The sequence below is a fragment of the Corylus avellana genome, chromosome ca1 (assembly GCF_901000735.1).
Source record: "Corylus avellana chromosome ca1, CavTom2PMs-1.0".
Lineage (NCBI taxonomy): Eukaryota > Viridiplantae > Streptophyta > Magnoliopsida > Fagales > Betulaceae > Corylus > Corylus avellana.
This window is the reverse complement of record NC_081541.1, coordinates 38,987,079-39,008,524: the sequence shown is the minus strand read 5'-3', so window position 1 is coordinate 39,008,524 and position 21,446 is coordinate 38,987,079. Positions and strand designations below refer to the sequence as shown.

The 21,446-nt window shown below is 33.6% G+C and overlaps 1 protein-coding gene and 1 long non-coding RNA gene across 6 annotated transcripts; both read right to left on the bottom strand.

The window, feature by feature from the left end:
• Positions 1-7,586: 7,586 nt before the first annotated feature.
• On the bottom strand, positions 7,587-12,319 carry LOC132190738 (putative disease resistance protein RGA3). 3 transcript variants are annotated; one of them, XR_009441174.1, is made up of 4 exons: positions 10,214-12,319; positions 9,732-10,087; positions 9,439-9,537; positions 7,587-8,143 (listed from the first exon to the last, which is right to left on the bottom strand). XR_009441174.1 is itself a non-coding variant. In XM_059605793.1 (2 exons), exons 1-2 carry the CDS (start codon positions 12,279-12,281, stop codon positions 9,540-9,542), a joined length of 2,553 nt encoding a protein of 850 aa, XP_059461776.1. In that variant the 5' UTR covers positions 12,282-12,319; the 3' UTR covers positions 9,449-9,539. The 3 variants fall into 3 exon arrangements, 1 of the variants encoding a protein (XP_059461776.1); XR_009441173.1 differs by having other exon boundaries at positions 9,732-12,319; XM_059605793.1 differs by lacking the exon at positions 7,587-8,143 and having other exon boundaries at positions 9,449-9,542; positions 9,732-12,319.
• A 2,458-nt stretch (positions 12,320-14,777) lies between these two features.
• Positions 14,778-17,533, bottom strand: LOC132167758 (uncharacterized). Of its 3 annotated transcripts, none has more exons than XR_009438718.1 (5): positions 16,965-17,533; positions 16,698-16,783; positions 16,369-16,437; positions 15,484-15,559; positions 14,778-14,960 (listed from the first exon to the last, which is right to left on the bottom strand). It is a non-coding gene; the product is annotated as an uncharacterized LOC132167758 (long non-coding RNA). The 3 variants fall into 3 exon arrangements; XR_009438719.1 differs by having other exon boundaries at positions 16,698-16,778; XR_009438720.1 differs by lacking the exon at positions 16,369-16,437.
• Positions 17,534-21,446: the final 3,913 nt, after the last annotated feature.

Here is a 21,446-nt window from a genome sequence, read left to right as displayed (position 1 = left end):
TCTTGAGATTATTATGAGATTTTATATTGAATTATAAAATAACAATAACTCTTAAAATTTAAATAAAATATAAAATAAAATACTAATAACCTAAAAATACTAATATTCTAATATTATAAATAAAACTAATAAAAAGACTCAATTATTTGTTTTTCATCTTGCATTCTTAATTTCTAGTTTGAAACTTGTTGGTGGTCCCTTCTAAATTCAGGTTTTGTGATTCTCCTTACTTACAATTACTTTGATTACTCGTTTTCTAATTCTTGACCTCAAACGTTGATTGATTTGCAAAATTATCAATTTATGTCTTTTTCTTTTGTAATTTTTCCCCTTGATGTTGCCAATTTGAAGGCCCTTTCTTTGTAATTTGTATACCAACATCAAGAAAGTTGGTTTTATTGAAATTTTCAGTTACCTGCTCAAGTCGTTGCTACGATTGGTTTTATTGATATATTTTCTTTCTTTCTTTCTTCTTTCTATTCAAAATCAAGTAGATATTTTGATTTGCTTCTTCACCATCTCGTGAATAATAATGGACAGAATATATTAAAATCAGTATTATTATTTCCACTGGCCTATAACCTCTGCTATGCACGGGTTTTTCATTATAATTTACTTTGTGTTTTTTTAACAAAACATCTTAGAAAAAAAAACAGAAATAATAATAATAATAATAATAATAAAATTATAGATGAATTCATTAAATTCAAACAATTGTTAATTTCTACCATAAAACAGTCATGAAATGCTAAAGGAACCTCGAGATGTATTGCAAAAACCATACAAAAGAAAGAAATTCATTCATCATGCATAAGACCAATTACTAACATACCATGATAGTAACAAAAAGGAGAAAATAACGAATTTACAGCTAAAGATCAAATTTTTCCAAAAAGGATTAACAAATTTAGGAGGACCAGATTACGTTTCTGTGTTTTACTTCATTGTTTCACACTACTATTGTTGCTGTGTTTAGTAAATGTCGCAAAATTCAACAGAGTAAAAAACTTATCCGCTTATTAACCAGTGATATTTTGAGCAATTTTTAACTAAAGTCTAGTGCTAGATATTTTTAATAACAGTTTATTAGTTAATTGGTGGCATTTGATCTGAAATTTCATCCAATAAAAAAAAGTACATATTTATTTCTCATCTTTTGTCTCTCACAATTAGGGTTGGGTATTGGCTCGGTCGGTGTTGGTAGGGTCATTTTCACATACCAATTCGTAAAAGTCGGTTAAGTCAATTAATTAACCAACTTCATACAAGTGGTCGGTTAAGTCAGTTAATTGTCGGTTACAAGTTTTTATGTTTAGATTTTTCAATATCGTTGTAATTACAAAATCAGTAAAGAATATATTTTATAAATGAAAAGAAAAAATAAATTAATGGAACATGGACCAAAATGACAACCACAAATCAGCTAGACAAACATAATAAGAAAAGTTACCAGATAAAATTCAAAATTCACTTGAAAAATTAGTTAAGTCGGTTAACTGACAATTTTTTTTTTTTTTACCGCCTACAGAACCAAAACGATGTCGAAATAATATTTTTATTTTGCCTAATGACTGTCGGAAGTCGGTGACAGTTAAGTGACGATCGATAAGCGATCAGTAGGCCGTAAATAGTTAATTTGCCCACCCCATTCACTATCACCATAAAAAGATATTAAAAAATAGAAACAGACGTAGCCTTGTTTGGGAATGCCATTTTTTGGTTTTGAACTCAATTCATTTTTGAGTTTTTTTTTTTTAGTGTGAATATCGAAGAGAAAAAAGAGTTGAGATTATGTTTTGATGGTAATTGATAAAATTAAGTAAAAATTATAAAAATACATATAATTATAAAAATTATTAAAATATTTTTTTTTTTAAAAAAAACAAAATTAAATTTTTTTACAAAAAATTAGGGGCAATTTTGAACCACCCCTAGCGGTGGCCAAACTACCACCGAGGGGTGGATCAGCCACCCCCAGGTGTCTAAAGGTGGTTGAGTCACCACCAAGGGGTGGATTGGCCACCCCCGAAACTAATGGGGGATGGTCGAGCCACCACCAACAGCGATTTTAGCCACCCCAAAAATTGCTTGGGGGTGGTTGAGCCACCCCTAATGGCTACTTGGGCATAGCCGATTCACCCCTAGTGCATGGATTGACCACCCTCGAAAGTAATGGGGGTGATTTGACCACCCCTAGCTGTTACTTGGGGGTGGTTTGCCACCCCCAAATTAGATGGGGTGGGGGTGGCTCGGCCACCCCCATTAGTTTCGGCCTTCGGGGGAAGCCGATCCTCCGATGGGGGTGGATCGGTCACCCTCAGATTCTTAGGGGTAATCCAGCCACCACCTGGGATGTTCCGGCCAACCTAAATTTATTTATTTATTTATTTTTCAATCTTTATTTATAATTTTTATTAATTGGGTTGAAAATTTTTGAATAAAGTTAAAAAATTTTGAGTTGAGTTTAAAAAACTGCCAAACATGAATTTAGAAAAAAATTGAGTTTGAGTTGAAAAATCTTGCTTCCCAATCAAGGCTGCCGACACTCTAAAATAGAAATTTATTGATGGTTTATTACAACAACTGGTGATGATTTCATTGATTTCGACGAAATTGCCACGACAAAGTCCACGCATTTATTTCTTAGCTTTCTACTCTGAAACTTCTTTGGTGGTCCTTGACGGAACATGATACTTTCCATTTTAAAATCTTTCTATTTTTTTTATTTAGTATATTTTGAAGAGTATTACATTTAATGCATTATCATTATTAAAATTTTAGACAATACTACCCTTTAAAATACACTAAATAAAGAAAATGAAAAAATTTTGAAATGGAGAGGATCTTTTTCCGTCCTTGACAGCAATGCTTGTCCCATCTATTCCCTTGTCATTATTTTCATCCCACAAAAGAACAGTATTTTAAAGAACAAAATATGTTTATTCATTAATTTTAATTTATTTTTATTGAAATACAAAAGAACACTTAATTAAATACCGACCAAATTTTAATCCTAGCTAATTTGACTAATTTTGGGTTAAACCTATTATTAAATTATAAAATAACACTAACTCTTAAAATTTAATATAAATATAAAATTATTTCAAATAACTTAAATAAAACTAATATTCTAAATAAAAGTGGAAGCCTAAATTATTTATTTATTTTTGATCTTCATCATTTCTACTTTGAAACTTCTCGTTGGTCCCATTTATCACTAATGTATGGTTTTGGGGTTCTCCTTACTGAGTAGTCCTTGATGCCGATGCATGTCTGCTTTGAAATTTCTTTGATGTCGATGCATGTCTTGGATTTATGCTCTGAAATTTCTTTGATGTTGCCAATTTGAAGACTTTTGTATACCATTCCAAAACTTCAAACATCAAGCAAGTTGTTTTTTTTTTATCGAAATTGTCGGTTACTTGCTCAAGTTGTTGCTACCAAAGTATTCTATTTTGAATATTTTTGATAATTGCTCTTAAGCTATGATAAAAGGGAGAGAAGGGTCTGTGTAATTGCTCAAAAAAGCCATAAAGAGACTTGCTACGAACCTAAGTCCGTAATGGAATAATTTAGGCTTTTAGAGGAAACGTAGACCTCACAAGGCAAGAGCTAATTTAGATTAATTATTCTCTTTTCTTTATTCATAACATTACAACTTTTAAATAGAGGAGTTATTACAGTATTCCCAAAAAAAATTAGGGCCGATTCATTAATATTCAAGACTCTTATGAAAATACATACTTAATAGTTAATATGACTAGATTTGACTTATACTACTTATTGTGGAAACAACACTAACAAGGAAATAAAAAGAATAACGATTACATAAAATAATTATTACCCAGAAATTTATTTCTCCAAATCAAGAGAGGATCGCAACAAAACTATGCAGAGCAAATTAATAACTTCAGAAGATGAGCTCAATTAGGCCAATTAAAAAAAATAAAAATAAAAAGTATTAAAAAAAATTAGGGATATTTTCGTCTTTCTAGATATTGTCGTTAGAAGTTAACGGATAAATCTGACGGAGGGGTTCAGATTGACTGGAATTGAAAGTTGTGGAGTTCAATTTAAGATGTTTTAAAGTTTGAGGACTTGCCAAATCACGTAATAATTCAGGAGTATAAAGTGAAATTTCTCATAATTTTAACTTTAATGTTGATGGTGATGCATGAAATTTCTAAGTGGTCCTTCACGTTTCCAATTTGAAGACTTTTGTAAACCATACAGATCAAATTAAAGACTAAAGCCGATGAGCTCAATTAGGCCAATTATGTCTTCAGTTTTGGAGATCCAAGCTTCATATATAAAAAATAAAAATAAAAATGGTGCACATCCATGACAAATTATAGGCAATTACATTGAAACTTCTTTGGTGGTCCTTGACAGCAATGCTTGTCCCATCTATTCCCTTATCATTATTTTCATTCCACAAAAGAACAGTATTTTATAGAACAATATGTTTATTGATTAATTTTAATTTATTTTTATTGAAATACAAAAGAACAATGAATTAAATACCGACCAAATTTTAATCCTAATTTGACTAATTTTGGGTTAAATCCATTATTAAATTATAAAATAACACTCTTAAAATTTAATATAAATATAAAATTAATTACTAATAACTTAAAATAAAACTAATATTCTAAATAAATCTGAAAGACTAAATTTTTTATTTTTGATCGTTTATCATTTTTACTTTGAAACTTCTCGGTTGTCCCTAACATCAATGGTTATCCCATCTACTACTTATCTATGGCTTTGTGGTTCTCCTTACTTACCTTACCCTAAGTAGACTTTGATGTCGATGCATGTCTTGGATTTCTGCCCTGAAATTCTTTGATGTTGCCAATTTGAAGACTTTTGTATACCATGCCAAAACTTCAAACATCAAGCAAGTTGGTTTTTATCGAAATTGTCAATTACTTGCTCAAGTTGTTGCTACTAAAGTCTTCCAAATTATATTTTGCCTATTTTCGATAAATGCTCTTAAGCTATGATAAAAGAGAGAGAAGGGTCTGTGTACGTACTTGCTAAAAAAGTCAGAAAGAAACTTGCTACGAACTCAAGTCCATAATGGAATAATTTAGGCTTTTAGAAGAAACTTAGACCTCACAATGTAAGAGCTGATTTAGATGAATTATATATTCACTTCCTTTATACATAACATAACAACCTTTAAATAGAGGAGCTATTACAATATTCTCAAGAAAAATTAGGGCTAAGTCATTAATTAAGACTCTTATGAAAATACGTACTTAATAATTAATATGACTAGATTTGACTTATACTACTTAACGTGGATACAACACTAACAAGGAAATAAAAAGAATAACAATTACATAAAATAATTATCACCCTAGAGATTTATTTCTCCAAATCAAGAGAGGATCGCAAATTAAAAACGTCAGAAGATGAGCTCAATTAGGCCAATTATGTCTTCAGTTTTGGAGATCCAAGCTTCATATACAAAAAAATGGTGCACATTCATTACAAAATTCTAGGCAATTACATTGCAGTATAAAAGTAGCACTTACATTGCAATATCAATCTGTCAAAGGCTCAGTGGAAGTGGGTCATTATAAATCTGTAAGCTATCTTGGGCTTATCTCAACTATTATATGGACACTGGTACCATTGCAAACGGGAAGAAATTTGCAGAATCTTGTGACATATATCTTTATGAGATTGAAACCACATTCCTCTATACTCCTCTCATGGCAGATCATATTTCACATGCCCAAGATAGAGATAAAACAATTCGCTATCTGTACAAAAATATACAATATTAAGAGAGAGCCAAAGAGGTATATTCATCATCTGAAATTGTTAAATCTCCAGTTCCAACAGCTTTTAGAACACCAACAAGCAGTCTAACCCGAGAAGTTACTACAATTGAATAACCTAAACTGCAGCTATTTATCCAAGAAAAAGAAAAAAGAACTTAGACTATCGCTAGAAAAGATGGGAGACTACTATAATCTGACACACACGCACAGATGGAAAGGAATATAATTTTCTAATCATTTTGTTGTACTAATTTACATTTTCCAGCATTATTTGAGGAAAAAATAAATAATTCCAGAGGACTTACAGGAAGAGCAGAGTTCAAACAATTATCAATTCCTACTAAAACAAAAACTTCACACACATCATTTAAATAATTATGATGACAAATATTTTATAAAAAAGTGCATTCCAAAGTTTAACAAGCCACATTAAACTTCTGTTACAAAATGAAAAATATTTCTTTAATTCACAATAAAAGTTTTGGAATTTCCTTTAGAATCAAGAAGAAAAAAACGCATTCTAGATGTTTTTCCATAGATTAGTAGCTGTCGACACTCAAATTTGATGATAATTTTTCCAAACACAAAACTTCTAAGTTTTACTGTCCAGTTTGTCCATCACCAGTGGAATCATATTGAATATGCGTTGGAATCTATATATGATAAAGCCCTCATATTGTTTTCCATGAACCCAACCAAGCATTGGGATTGGTATGTCGGTTATGTGGGTTCACTAGCCCATAAACCTTACAAAAAAGATTGTCTTTTTAAAAAATAAAATTGCTCGCTTTTTTTTTATTATTATTATTATTCAATATTGGGGAAGGAGAAAGGGAAATTACATTAAAAAAAAAAAGAAAAAAAAAAAAGAGGGATCTATATATATATATTGGGAATTAGTAGATGAATGATGCGGCTCATAAAAAGAGATAGAGCCATCCTTAAAAAAATAAATTTGCACACTTGTTTAGCTCTCTGTGCTTCTGCTGGGGTTATTACGCAAAACGTGTGATTATAGGACTACTGAATATTTTCACACCTTCCTCATTTTATCACTTATTGGTTCAGTTGGTCATTTTAATTATAGAATAGCACTTCAAAAGAGGCAAACTTATTTGCTTCTCTGGTTCGAGGCTTATCATCCATGGTATTTCTTGAGGCAATGCTCGGAGAATCCTCTTTTCTAAGAGAGCCCCTACTATCTGATCTTGGTGTAAAACACCACTTTTGTAGCATCCAATATATATTTGACACATAAGCTAAAACCATTGTATGGAATAGGATTGAAAACACAGGATTTTCAACCAAACCTACTCATCATCCCTTTCTTCTTCATTCTAATCCCTAACCAACCAACAACCCCTAAACCACTTCCACCCCCGACTGAATGCAGTCGCCAGAAACTCCATATCCACACTGGTGACCCACGGGCTGGGTCACAAGGAGACCTAGGCGAATCTCAGCCAGAGACCCGCCATGGGTAAGCATACCCATGGCTAGGTCTGGCTAGACCTAGCTGTGGGTCGCAGTGACCCAGGCGGGTCTCTACTTGGGCACATATGCTATAGTTTTTTTTAAAAAAAATTATTTTTTATTATTTTTTATTTTTTTATTTTTTTTAAAAAATTACAATACCTATGAAAAATCCTCAAATTAGACTCATTTGTATTTTTCTTTCTAAAATACATTTAAAGTTATTTAAAAAATTAAATTCATTAAAAAATAAAATAAAAATTGAAAATGCAAAATATTAAATTCAGATTTTTTCTTCGAAGGAACAATCCACATAAATCTGCTATAATCATCAACAAAACATGCATAAAACCGGATTATTTTCAACAAAAATGACAACATATCTGTTCCAACCACAGAGGCAGCAGATGACAACATATCTGTTCCTTTGGTTTCTAGCTCATTGCACTCTCTTTTTTCACCCTTCCTCTAGATTAGTCCTGTAATTGATGTGTTCTGTCTATTTTGGGTCTCCTCAAATGCCCAGTAAATCATTGCCTCTGTGACGCATTTGTTAATATTGTATGCTCTCTTTTTTATTGAACCAAGAAAATAAGAAACTTTGTTTCATAAATAAGAAACTCCCCACAACTTTTAATTTGACAATATCAAGCTCATAAATGCACGAAGCCTACCTGTTTCAACTTAACAGTGTGCAAAGTTATAGTTGTGCTACATCCAAGAAGCTTATAACTAGTTTTGCTGACAGTACTATCTATGACTCTTATGCATACAAACAAATACTGGAAAATAAATAAAAACCCAAAAATTTTAATACCCAAAAGTGTTAAATCAGCCTGAATCGTCTTCTCCTGTAAATGCATCTCTATATTTTCCTGCAAAAGCAATACAAACAAGTAAGGTAGGAAGAAAAATCAAAGAAAGATAGTCTAGATTCAAATTAAAGCAACCAAAGTCCCAACTAAAACATATATAATCTTCATCTATATAACATTTCTTACAATTACTAATGGGTCTATTGCAAAAAGACTCGTACACCTCAAAGAACATCACAATATGACCACTTAAGAAAAAACCATAATTAAAAAAATAAAAAATCTTGACTTCTAAGTGGAAATTTTTTTTTTTTTAAAAAAAAAAACCAACACACTAGTCATCAGATGAGCAAAAACTTGTTACAAACAGCAAGGTCCTAAGATGAAAGTAGGCCGAAAAGCAAACAATTAACTTGTCTCTTTATTTCTAGAGACAATGTTGGTTATAAAAAAAAATGGTATTGAAAACAAATTAAAAGCTATATATAAAGGCTTTTGGAGCATATGGAAAAGCCAATGAAAAATGCTCATTGATGTTCAAGGTCATCAAAATAACTTTGGCCTATGCAATGGCTTAGCTCATTAGTAATCTCCTAGGCAATTGCAAGCCAAACTTACCTTCATTGTTACTTGCAAAATCATCATTCTATACACTACAATAAAACTTTTGCATATTGACAATTAATTTGCTGGAAGACATCTCACTCACTACTATCATTTCGGCACACTAAGGAAAAACTCTGTTCTCAAGATTAACCCCAGGAACAATTCGTATGATCATCTATAAAATATCATACAATGACAACTTGGATAATAGTTGTCTTCCAATAACCAGCGTATGCAATTTTCTAAAAAATAAGCGGAGTTCAAGAGTCTCTCTTCTTGTTCATCTAGATTCTCTCTTGAACTCCTCTGCAACAAACCCAAATTTGGCCAATTCCACTGTTAAGAGGACTTGCCTACTGTGCTTTCTTCCGGCTGATATCTGAGTTTAATTTTATTACTTTTTTTTCGTTGTTTTCTTCAGCATTGCCATGCAGAAAAAATGGTTGAGTCTCTAAGCTCAGAACAAGCACAGAATTCAGGGAAATTACAAATATTGGCCTGTATCTTTTTGCAACAGTTCTTTGCTCTCTGTTTCTTAAGGATAAAAGATTATTGAGTGCAAATGGAAAAGATTAGCTACTTCCAAAAATAAACTCTAGTATGTAAACCTAAAAGGCAAATATCGCAATCAGCACACTAAACCCAATAAGTCATAGCAGTAGAGCTATCAAAAGTTCAAAACAAACAATAGAAACCCAGCCAAAAAAATTAAGTACTATAGCAGTTAATAATAGGAAACAAAAGCTTACCAAGCAAGGCTCAAACTCAAACAATCCAGCAGTGTCAGCCATCCTCAAGCTTTTCTACACCTCTTTCACTTGGCAAGAAAAAGAACCATCCCATATTTTCTTCACTAAAAATAAAAATAAGAATAAGAATAAGAAGATGCTGAAAAAAAAAAAAAAAGACCAAAACCCAAAACCAAAGAAAACGACACGTTTGGATACCCAAAAATACCGACCGATAGAGAACAAATGAAGAAAAAAAAAGGTGGGTACTTCAATTTCTATGAAGGATTCAAATAAAATGACTAGTACTATACCTGAATGGTAGAAGATGCGTGGGTGCTTGAATTTTCTTCATGCAGAGAGGGAGTCCCCAAGTATAACTCTGGAATGTGAGCAATCTTTGCCCAATCCTCACCTGTGCCTCTCTCGCATCTTCGCAATAAGATGGGACAATCATCAATTTTTAGCCTCTGCAAAGACGTTAGCCTACCCATTCCTTCGGGCAGTGATGTCAAACCGGGGCATCTACAAATTTGAAAGGCTTGAAGTGATTTGAAGTTGTGGATCCACTTTGGTATGGCCGTCAAGCTTTCACAACTCCAAATCTGGAGCTCTTGTAGAGTAGTAACATGTTGAAGCCCTGAGGGGAGAGACACCAATTTTGAAAGTCCTGAGAAGTGAAGAGAGACGAGGCTTGTAAGGCCTTTCCATTGCATCCCATTCTCATCATTGGCTAGCTCAAGGTCAGGACAACCCAGAAGATTCAGGTGTTGAAGGGAAGTGAGATGTTGTATACCTGGGGGGAGAGACTTTAACGTGCTGCAACCAAGTAGCGCCAAAGTTACAAGATTTGTGGGTAACAAAACCCAACTCGGAAGCCTTGAACCCTGATAGAAAAATAAGTATAGATGTTTCAGATTTGGGGGCGGTTGGAAGCCTTCCAATGGCATTTTATCATTGACATCGTCCCAATCATTGACATATCCTTCACTACTCCAGCGTAAACTCAAAGAATGAAGATGTTGTTTCTCCTTTAGATTTGCAGCCTTATATTCTAATGCAACACCTTTCCCATGTCCCAAATTTCTAATCTCTAATCTTCCTCTTAGCTTATTTAGTCTGTTTAGTTCTTGTAAACCACCACAATGCTTGGAGTGAGAACCCGAGTGAAGCACAAATTTTGTTAACGTCCGAAGATTATTCAGTTGCCCCAATCCACGTGGCATATAAGTCAAAGAATCACAATAATCTATCTCAAGATGCCTGAGATTGACCAATTTTTTAATGTCTCTCGGTAATTTCTTAAGTGACCGACACCACACGAGTCTTAGTGTTTGCAAATTCTGCAACCTAGTTATAGAATCTGGTAACTTCTTGATATTTTTATTGTGAGAAAGATCAAGATACCTTAAATGCTTCAACTCCCCAATAGAGCTTGGCACAGAATCAAGATTTCTAAATGACAGATCCAACATGCGCAAGAACTTGAAACTTGAAAAAAGTTCATCACAATCAATCTTATAATTAAGGTACTTACGGTCATAGAGAAAAAGAAATGTTCGTATCCTACTTGCTTCACACAATGAAGAAATAGGTTTATTGTAGCCAAGTAATGATACATGACGAGTTTTTTCATCAAGGTTTCTCTCCTTATCATCTAATGTCGCGATCAACGATCCTACCACTGAAATCGCAAGATCATGCATGAGGTCATGCATTTTGCATTCAATTACGTCACCAAACTCATCCATTTGAGCTTCTTGAAAGAATGATCTCCATAGTAAATCCATAAGATACTCTTTACCAACCTCTTCCAAGCATCGATTTTGATCATGGGATGACTTAACAAACCCCTGTGCTATCCAAAGTTTAACCAGTTTTGATGTATCAATCTCGTAATCTTTTGGAAACAAACAACAATAAGCAAAACAGTGCTTTAAGTGTGAAGGAAGATGATCATAACTAAGCTTCAAAGTTAGTAAGATGTCATTTTCATTCTCAGATACTTTTGAGAGTTCATTGTTCTTAAAAGACAGCCACTCAGTTTCAGGATTTTTTGAGCCCATTAAACTTCCGATTGTCGTTATGGCTAGAGGGACACCAATACACTTTTGTACGATCTCCTTCCCAAGTGCAACGATGATTGAATTCTCCGGCTCTCGTCCTTTCTCAAACGCCTTATGCTTAAATAAAGACCATGATGCCTCTTCGTCTAAACCTTTTAAGGAATATGATTCAACTGTCCCGATAATCCTTGCAACGCTTTCCTTGCGGATGGTCCTTGCAACAATTTCATTGCGAGTAGTCACTACTATTCTACTACCTCTTGCTCCACCCATCAGCACTTGTTTCAAGCGACACCATTTTCCATGATCGCCATTCCACACATCATCCAACACTAGGAAGTATTTCTTTCCTTCGATTTCTTTTAGAAGATAGTTTACCAATGTATCCATTTCGACGGCTTCTGGTTTCTTCTTTGTTGCAGATTCTAAGATTTGAGCAACAATATTTTTAACATCAAAGATATCAGAGACACACACCCACATTTTGAGCTCAAAATGTTTTTGGATTTGTTTATCATTGAATACAAATTGAGCGAGTGTAGTCTTTCCCAATCCACCGATGCCAACAATTGGAAGAATTGACACATTCTCTTCAACGTTGGAGTCCATCAAAAGGTCCATAACAGCCTTCTTATCATCCTCTCGACCAATAATTGTTTCCGCACGTACCAAAGAATGAGTGTTATCCCTCTCCCTGTTCACCACTCGTGTCTCCACAGTACGTACCTCTAAGTGAAATCTCCTATCAGCATTGATGGTGTCTAACCTTTTTCTTATGGCCTTAATCTTATGCACCATTTTAAAACGATAGGCTAACTGGTTTGATTCAGAAAAGAAAATGCGTACCTTTTTGGCCTTCTTATTACACGTCATTATATCTCTTCGTAGAGCTTCAGTAGAAATTTCATCCAGCAAGTCGTCTGCATCATACATGGCATCTTCTAGCCTTCGGAGCCAACGTTGAACAGCACGGTCTCCAGCAGCCTTTTTGTCCTCCGCATCAAGAAGCACATCTTTGATTGTAGAAACAGTGTTGGTGAGGCTTTGAAGCTCATCTTTGACACCCCAGAGCAGTCCGATCTCTTCGACAGCCAGTGAGCCCAAAGTCTTAATGATTCCCTCAACAACAACGGACAGAAGTTGTTCTGCCATTTCCTGACGGTGAGTGAAGGAATGCTCCAAAGTGGAACACAGAGCTGTTGATGGAAGCAGTTGAAGAGTAGAGTGAAGAAATGCTGAAAAGTGAAGTAGTTAGTTGAAGGGTAGAATTGCAGAAATGTTTTGAGAAGATGTACAGAGAGAGCAAGTGTGAGCAAAGCAGAAATAGGGTGGAAGGAGCAAGCTGGAAATGAAAAATACAAAAATAATAACTAAAATCAAATAAAAAACATCCAAAACACGTACGACTTACCTCTTTTAAATGGTCTTTAAAGGGTCTCACGACGTCGTTTTTATTTTGACAAAAATGGATCAAAGCAATTATTTTTGGGAATGGGTGCAGACGAGAATGGTGAAAATGTTACCGTTGTTTATGACACACACTGGTCTTCACGTGGATAAAGCTGTTAATGAATTGACTACTCTTCACATGCTATTTGTTTTGCTTGTCATCTGATTTTTTTATATATATATATATATATATTATATTGTTTATCTGATCTTCAACAATCCTAAAACTTGCCTTCCTCAAATCTCTCATTAATAAATTCTTTGTATTAGATTTTGTTTTTTTTTTAAAAAAAAATTTCTAATTGTAAAATTTGTTGAATATTTTTGTCTTTTTATTAATTTAATTAAAAATTTGAGACATTGATCATTTATTTTTACTAATTTGAAGGGATATTTAATTAAAAATTTAAGAAGATATTTTCACTGAACAATAATTTAGGAAGTATATGTTTTCACGTGGGTGACGCAGCCTGAGGTCTTGCAATTATTAGCCTTTGGACCAATAATATAGTATAGGTAGGCAACCTATTCTCTTGCTGTCGTAACTTTCACTTACTGACACAATAAAAACACTAATAAATCACAGTTTTGTTAAAATCATCTACCCTATTTATGGCGCCCCAACGAAAAGAAAAGAAAGTTTGAAATATCTACAAGTAATTACATCTTATTCTATCTATTATCAATAAAACTTTTTTAATTTTTTTTTAATGTAAGATATAACTAAATAATTACATCTTATCCAAAGAGCGGGACTCTTTTTTTTTTTTTTTTTTAAATATACTTAAAATCCACAAATTTACAGCATAAAATTGCAATTTGAGTCTGTATTCTAATATTAAGAAAGACTATTTGGGCTTTATAAGCTGAGAAGGACATTTTAATTCATAATGAATTGAAAGCCTTTGTTGCCTGCCTAATATTATCTCCTGGATTCATCCACTAGGGAAGCAGCAATAACAGCTAGTTTATATATAATGGAGAGTTTGGTGCTTCTCATGCTCTTGATCCTCCCAAAACATAGGAAGGGAGCAGGAAGAGTAAACACAAGAGTGTGATGCGAATCTCTCGCAGGATAAAATGGTTGTTCAAGGATTATCATATTTTCATGATGGTGTATAGTATTACTCTTCTGAAAGTAAACATAAGAAAAAAAAAATTATACTTTAGCCATTTAAATTATCATCACTTTTTCTTTTTTTTTTTTTTTTTAAAAAAAAAATTTACGCTTTCAAGCTTTAAAAAGTAAAATTAGGGTGCTTTATAGGACTAATATCGTGTGTTAAATTAGGGATTTGGCTTAAGTGCCGTAAGAAAAACTACAACATATGTTATGTAGTTTTTTCAATGATCCAGATTTAATTCCAATTTTTTCTTGAGAAAAAGTGAAATTAAATCTTGACCGAAAAAAATACAACACACATGTTGTAGTTTTTTTACAACACCTAAAGCAAAATTTTCAAATTAGACACTTTTGTATTTTTCTCTACCAAATACTTTTAAAGTATTTAAAAATAACCATTTAAAAAAGTTAAATTTATTAAAAAATAAAATAAAAATGCAAAAAAGGGTGGCCCTTTTCATATTAACCCCTATTTAACTTTTTATTTATTTTTTTAATAATTTAGGGGTGTTTCAAGGTGAAAAATGCAAAAAGTGTCTAAATTAATAGGCAATATTAATTTTGTCTAAAGGGAAAGGACAAATAGTAGTTCTGTTTCACTAATGCTAATTGCAATATTGATAATTTATAGAGATTAGTAGCTGATTAACTGGGCCATAATTCATAAAGAGAATATTGTTAATTAAAGTAAGATACAACACAACAGGATCCATACATATGACTTTAATATTGATCACAATCTTTTGTTTTCAAAACAGTCACAAAACTAATTACAAAACAGACACAAAATTAACAAAATATTTTAAATACAATTAGCAGGATTCATATGACTTTAACACCAATGCTTTCAGCATCAGTATACTTGTCGTGGCAATCATCCGAATCGTTTCCCATATTTCAAGTGGCTGAACCAAGAAAAATAAAGAATGTCAGTCAAGAATCAAGATACTAAATACTGTAAACAATCTGGAAAGAGTTGACCATAAACAGCCATAAACAGAGACAATTAAACAATTACAAAATGTTTAACAACAGAACAGAGCAGAACAAATTTAATAAACATCATGGCACTCATGGAGGAAAAAAACCAATGGCAACAGATAACATATCATGCATCTAGTATTCACCTGCATAGGAATTGAAATTAATATAACTATCAACTTTTAAATTTTGAGCTCAAATGCTGCACAAAGAAATTGATATAGAAAATATAGATAATTAACCAAAAAGAAAACAGTATACTGGAAAGAGACACGAAATCCATTATCCTAAGATTGGGATTTTGTAATATTTCACGGTAGGAACAAGATTTTTTATACTTGATTCAAAAAGGTTCAGAAAGTTAGAAACTTTGATAAATAAATAATTAAGAAACTCCCCACAACTTTTAATTTGACAATATCAAGCCCACAAATGCACGAAACCTACCTTTTTCAACTTAACAGTGTGGAAAATTATAGTTGTGCCACATCCAAGAAGCTTATAAGTACTATCTACGGCTCTTCTGCATACAAACAAATACTGGGAAATAAATAAAAAGCCAAAAAAATTATTATCCAAAAGAGTTAAAATTTGACCCAAAAAATTTTATTACCCAGATATTACTGGTCTATTTCTAGTGCAACAAAAGCCAAATTGGATCAGCCAACAATTCCCTATGAAGACCTCACATGAATGTAAAATCTACAAAAAGGTTTTTCAGAATAGCAGAACAATCATTTTTCAAAATACCCACACATATTTTTGATAGTCTTATACATACCGAACCATTTGGGCTTGATCATGCAGAGTTCTCATTTAGTTTTCATGTACAACTTAAAACATTGTTTGACACTTACAGACTTTTGACTACCAGAGGTTTGTTAAATGGTGTGCACAAACCTATATGATTTTAGAAAATGAAATAAGAATCCCATGAAAATATATAATACTTGACCGCAGATTGATAAATTTGAGTAATCTCAACAATTTAGAAGAATTTGATCAGAATTCATAATCTTTTCAAGCTATCAAATCAACCGAAAGAGCAAGAAAAAGAGACAGTGAATAGATGGATGCCCCATTATCTTAGTTTCGGTACCAAGAAAAGCTACCGATATGCATAAACAATTAATTAAATCACCAAATTGCAATAACCAGCTGAAAGTACTAACTAGCTAAATAAAATATTTGAACTAGCTAAAATAAATCCATCCAAACAAGTATACAAACTAATTCCCAATGTAATAATTAACAATTAACTCCAAAAACAACAGGTCTTCGACATCCTCTATTTCATACCATAGTAAGTAGTAAACACCAAAAAGAATATACCACAATTTCAGCAAAGATGACACATTTTGTAGAAGGTTTTCTCGCTATCTCCTCAATTCTGAATCATAACTGCAAGTATAAATGCTTTTAAGAATCGGAATTTGATACTTATAAAGATAGTGGGAGAGAGACTGAGACAAAGGAAAACAAATATAAAACATGCAGTAAACACAATAAATCAATAGCAATAGAGCAGTCAAGACAAACACTAGAAACCCAGCCAAATATTTACATAAAAAAATGAAAGACAAGTACAAAAAAATTAAATACTAGTAGCAGTTAATAATAGGAAACAAAAGCTTAACAAGCAAGGCTCATGATCAAAGTACCTAGCAGTGTAAGCCAATTGCACGCTCTCCTACACCTCTTTCATTTGGCATATACAACATTATCAACAAGAACCCTCCCATCTTTTCTTCATTAAAAAAAAAAATAGAAAAAAAGGAATAAGACGAAGAAGCTGAAAAACAAGACAAAAAAACAAAACCAAACGTTTGGATACCGAGAAACAAAGAGAAAAATGAAGAAAATGAAGGGGAAGAAGGTGCGTACTTCAATTTCTATGAAAGAATCAAATAAAATGATGAGTAACATACCTAATTAAGTCGAGGATGCAGGGGTGCTTGAATTTTCTTCTTGCTACCATATTTCTAATGTTGGGATGTGAGCAATCTTTGTCCAATCCTCACCTGTGTCTCTCTCGCATCTTCGCAATAAGATGGGACAGTCCTCAATTTTTAGCCTCTGCAAAGATGTTAGCTTACCCATTCCTTTGGGCAGCGATGTCAAACTGGTGCATTCAACAATTTCAAATTCTTGAAGTGATTTGAAGTTGTGGATCCACTCTGGTATAGCCACTAAGCTTTCACAATGCATAAGTCCTAGCTCTTGTAGAGTGGTAGAATGTTGAACCCAACTTGGAAGCCTTGAACCCGGATAGCAACATAAGAATAGATATTTCAAATTTGGGGGCAGTTGGAAGCCTTCCAAATCATTGACATCTCCTTCAGTACTCCAATATAAACTCAAATAATGAAGATGTTGATTCTCCTTTAGATTTATAGCCTCATCTTTCCCATGTCCCAGATTTTCAATCTCCAAACTTCCTCTCAGCTTATTTAGTCCGTTCAGTTCTCGTAAACCACCGCAATGCTTGAAGTGAGAACCCGAGTGCACCACAAATTTTGATAACGTTTGAAGATTATTCAGCTGCTCCAATCCACGTGGCATATAAGTCAAACCACCACATCCATATATCTCGAGATGCCTGAGATTGACCAATTTTTTAACGTCTCTCGGCAATTCTTTAAGTTAGTAATAGCGTGTGACACTTAATGTTTGCAAACTATGCAATTGGGTTATAGAATCAGGTAACTTCTTGATATTACTATTGTAAGAAAGATCAAGATACCTCAAATGCTTCAACTCCCCGATAGAGCTCGGCACAAAATCAAGATTTCTACGCAAAAGATTCAACATGCGCAAGAACTTGAAACTTGAAAAAAGTTCATCACAATCAATCTCATACTTATCACCTTTATTGAGGCAATGAAATGTTCGTATCCTACTTGCTTCACACAATGAAGAAATATGTCTCCCGTAACCATCAAGTAATGATACATGACGAGTTTTCTCATCAACATTTGTCTCCTAATCATCTAATGTGACGATCAACGATCTTGCCACTGATATTGCAAGATCATGCATGAGGTCGTGCATTTTGCATAGAATTATGTCACCAAACTTGTTCACATAAACTCTATGAAAGAATGATCTCCATAGCAAATCCATAAAATACTCATTACCAACCTTTTCCAAGCATCGGTTTAATTTGATCGCCAGATGACTTGACAAACCCCAGTGCTATCCAATTCCGAATCAGTTCTGGTGTCTTAATTAAGTAATCTTTTGGATATAAACAACAATAAGCAAAGCAGTGCTTCAAGTGAGAAAGAAGATGATCGTAACTTAGCTTTAGAGTTGGTAAGATGTCATTTTCATTCTGAGATATTTTTTAGAATTCATTGTTCTTCAAATACAGCCACTCTGTTTCTGAATTTTTGGAGCCCAATAAACTTTCGATTGTCAATATGGCCAGAGGGATGCCTGAACACTTTTTTACTATCTCCTTCAATTCCCAAGTGTGACAATGCTTGAATTCTCTTGTTCTTGTACTCTCTCAAACGCCTTCTGCTTAAATAAAGACCATGATGCACCTTCATCTAAACCTTTCAAGGAATATGATTTAACAGTCCCAATAATCCTTGCAACGATTTCATTGCGGGTAGTCACTACTATTCTACTGACTCTTCGCACCACCTATCAGCACTTGTTTCAGACTAAATCTTGGTGGTCCGCACACAACATCTCATCTATAAGCCTTTCAAAGATCATGGTATATGAATTTCTTGAAAAATCCTTTATGAATTTGCCTCAAAACAAGAGAAAAAAAAAATGCAAAACAAAGAAAAATAACATGCTCTAGAATATTTTAAAATAAGCAAAACAACCAATCATACGCATGTTATTGACTCACCTAAATTAAGGTGAGATCACTACCACTCCCTCTCAATGAGTGAATGGTATAATCCTTCCTAACCCAAAGCTTCTTGATTGATGGTATAAAGCTGACGTGAACATTATCAATATCATCTAATCTAAACAAACCTCCCGTCATCATTGTGCATAACCCCACAAGTTCTTTCCTAGAGTAGGAAATTTACTTTTTGTGCTTACAGAGTTTCAACTTAAAACAACTTGGTCGAATGTGACCGATTTTGCCACAATGATGACAAATAGAGATAAACCTTTGAGGAGGTAGATTCCTAGGAGGATGTACGACTCTATGCTTGGGGTAAGATACACAAGGTTCAATATGAATTTTCTTACCTTTCCTACCATGTGAGGTTGGGGCAGCTACTGTATTTCTTTCAACCAAAGAGTCATCTACTTTTTCTGATTTAACAATTATTATCACGGAAGTAGAATCATTGTTAGAAGACAACACAACATGACAATCAAAACTTAACTCAGATTCATCATAATCATAATTCTGAGTATGCATCATATTCTAAAGGGAATTGCTATAGAGTTTTTCCAATTGAGTTTCTGATACTTTTAATTTATTATCTAACAAATCAACTTTAGAACCTAGAACAAGATTTTCAGATTTTAACAAATCAATTAAGGCATGTGATTCAGACAATTTAGTTACTAGAGATTATTTCACATGTTCAAGATCTTGAAAATCCACCAAACAATTGGTGTATTGATGTCTCAAAAAAGTGAATTTTTTCAACAAATTATTGTAGGAGTTTATAAGTTCATATTCTCATTGAGAAGTATCCATAGCAAACAGGAGTCAAAAGATCTCACTCAGAAATTTAATCCAAACAGAGTGAGCCTGCTTTGATACCAATTGAAAAATGCTACGCAGACTCCAAATACCAATTAATACAGAATTAGCAAATAAGAGGCAATAAACAATTCAAGTACCAAAATACGTAAAGCATTAAATTACGCAGACACAAATATTTTGGTGACAAAGAAGAAATCTTTTAGAAAACGATCTAAAAGTAAAACTTCTCTGGGGCATCCAAATCAAGAAAATCACTATCAAAAGATTATCCAGAGATTACACACATTAGGAACACTTACAACCCTTTGCAAGACCTTGGCTCTGTAAGATCGACAAACCTACAACTCGTCTTCTTACTCACAATCTTCTTCAACATGATTCTCCTGTACCGGACCCCTTCCGATAGACTTCTCAATCAAAGCACACAATCAAACTAACAGATATACTCTAAGAGTAACGATTTATAGCTCACAACATAAGATCTCTTTTAGCTCAACCTCCGACGAACTCTAGGATAGAAATTCATACTTCTCAAGTTCTATAAAGATGTATTTATAACATCTACAAAACCCTAGACCTGGGCCCACATAAAACAGACGTTTCGGACATAAAATCTACGGGGTGTCCAGACAGGGTAAGTGCATGTCCGGTCAACAACCTTCGATGACGGAAATAGCACCTCACTGGAAATGTTGTCCGGACAGGGTAAGAGTTTGTCTAGATAGGGCTTGCGATGGGGAACTATTGAAGATTGTTGGAAATGCCGTCCGGATGGGCTATCTTCCCGTTCGGAGGGGGCCTTGCATTTGTTGCCTTGTGGATGAGTCTTGGTGCTTTGGAACTTCCGTTTTGATCACCGAATTAGCCAACAACAAAAACTAACACTATTTATAGAGCGCATGCTTTATATAACCACATCTAATTTTCCACACCCAGATGATGTAGGACGCCACAACAGCCATCCATAAATGTAGTACAAGGAGCTCTGATCTCACTTTTAAAAAATTTAGAGGTGTAAATGAAAATGTGGTGATAGTTCAGTGAGTTAAAATATATTTTTTCCTTCCCTTTATTTCTTAATGTAGAGAATTTGGCAACCCTTGAACAACCATTTTATTGCAGGAGAGCTTTGCATCACACTCTTGTGTCTCATCTTCCTACTCCCTTCCTAAGTTTTGGGAGGATCAAGAGCATGACAAGCACCAAGCTTACCAATATATATAAACTTGCTACTATTGATACTTCCATAGTCATTGCAATTGCAATTGGAGTCTGTATTACAATACTGAGAAAGACTATTTGGGCTTTGCGTGCTAAGAAGGGCATTTTAATTCATAATGAATTGAAGGCCTTTGTTGCCTGTATTGATACCGGCAATCGACGCGAAGTTCTCAAAAGCGCATGCGCCAAGTAGTCTTTCCCAGTATTGGAATACATACTTCAATTGCACCCGCAACGACTATGGAACCAGCAATTGCAGCAAGTTTATATATAATGGAGAGCTTGGTGCTTCTCATGCTCTTCATCCTCCCAAAACTTAGGATGTGAGTAGGAAAAAAATATAAGGAAAAATTATGCTTTAATTAACCACCTAAACCATTGTCACTTTTTTTTTTCTTTTTTTTTTACGCTTTCAAACTTTAAAAAGTGATATTAGGGCGTCCGGTGTGTCAAATTAGGGATTTGGCTTAGGTGCTAAAAAAAAAAAAAAAAAAAAAAA

What these genes read in the sequence shown, in the direction of transcription:
- LOC132190738 (XM_059605793.1), bottom strand. Translation starts at nt 12,281, where the DNA reads ATGGTGCATAAGATTAAGGCCATAAGAAAAAGGTTAGACACCATCAAT.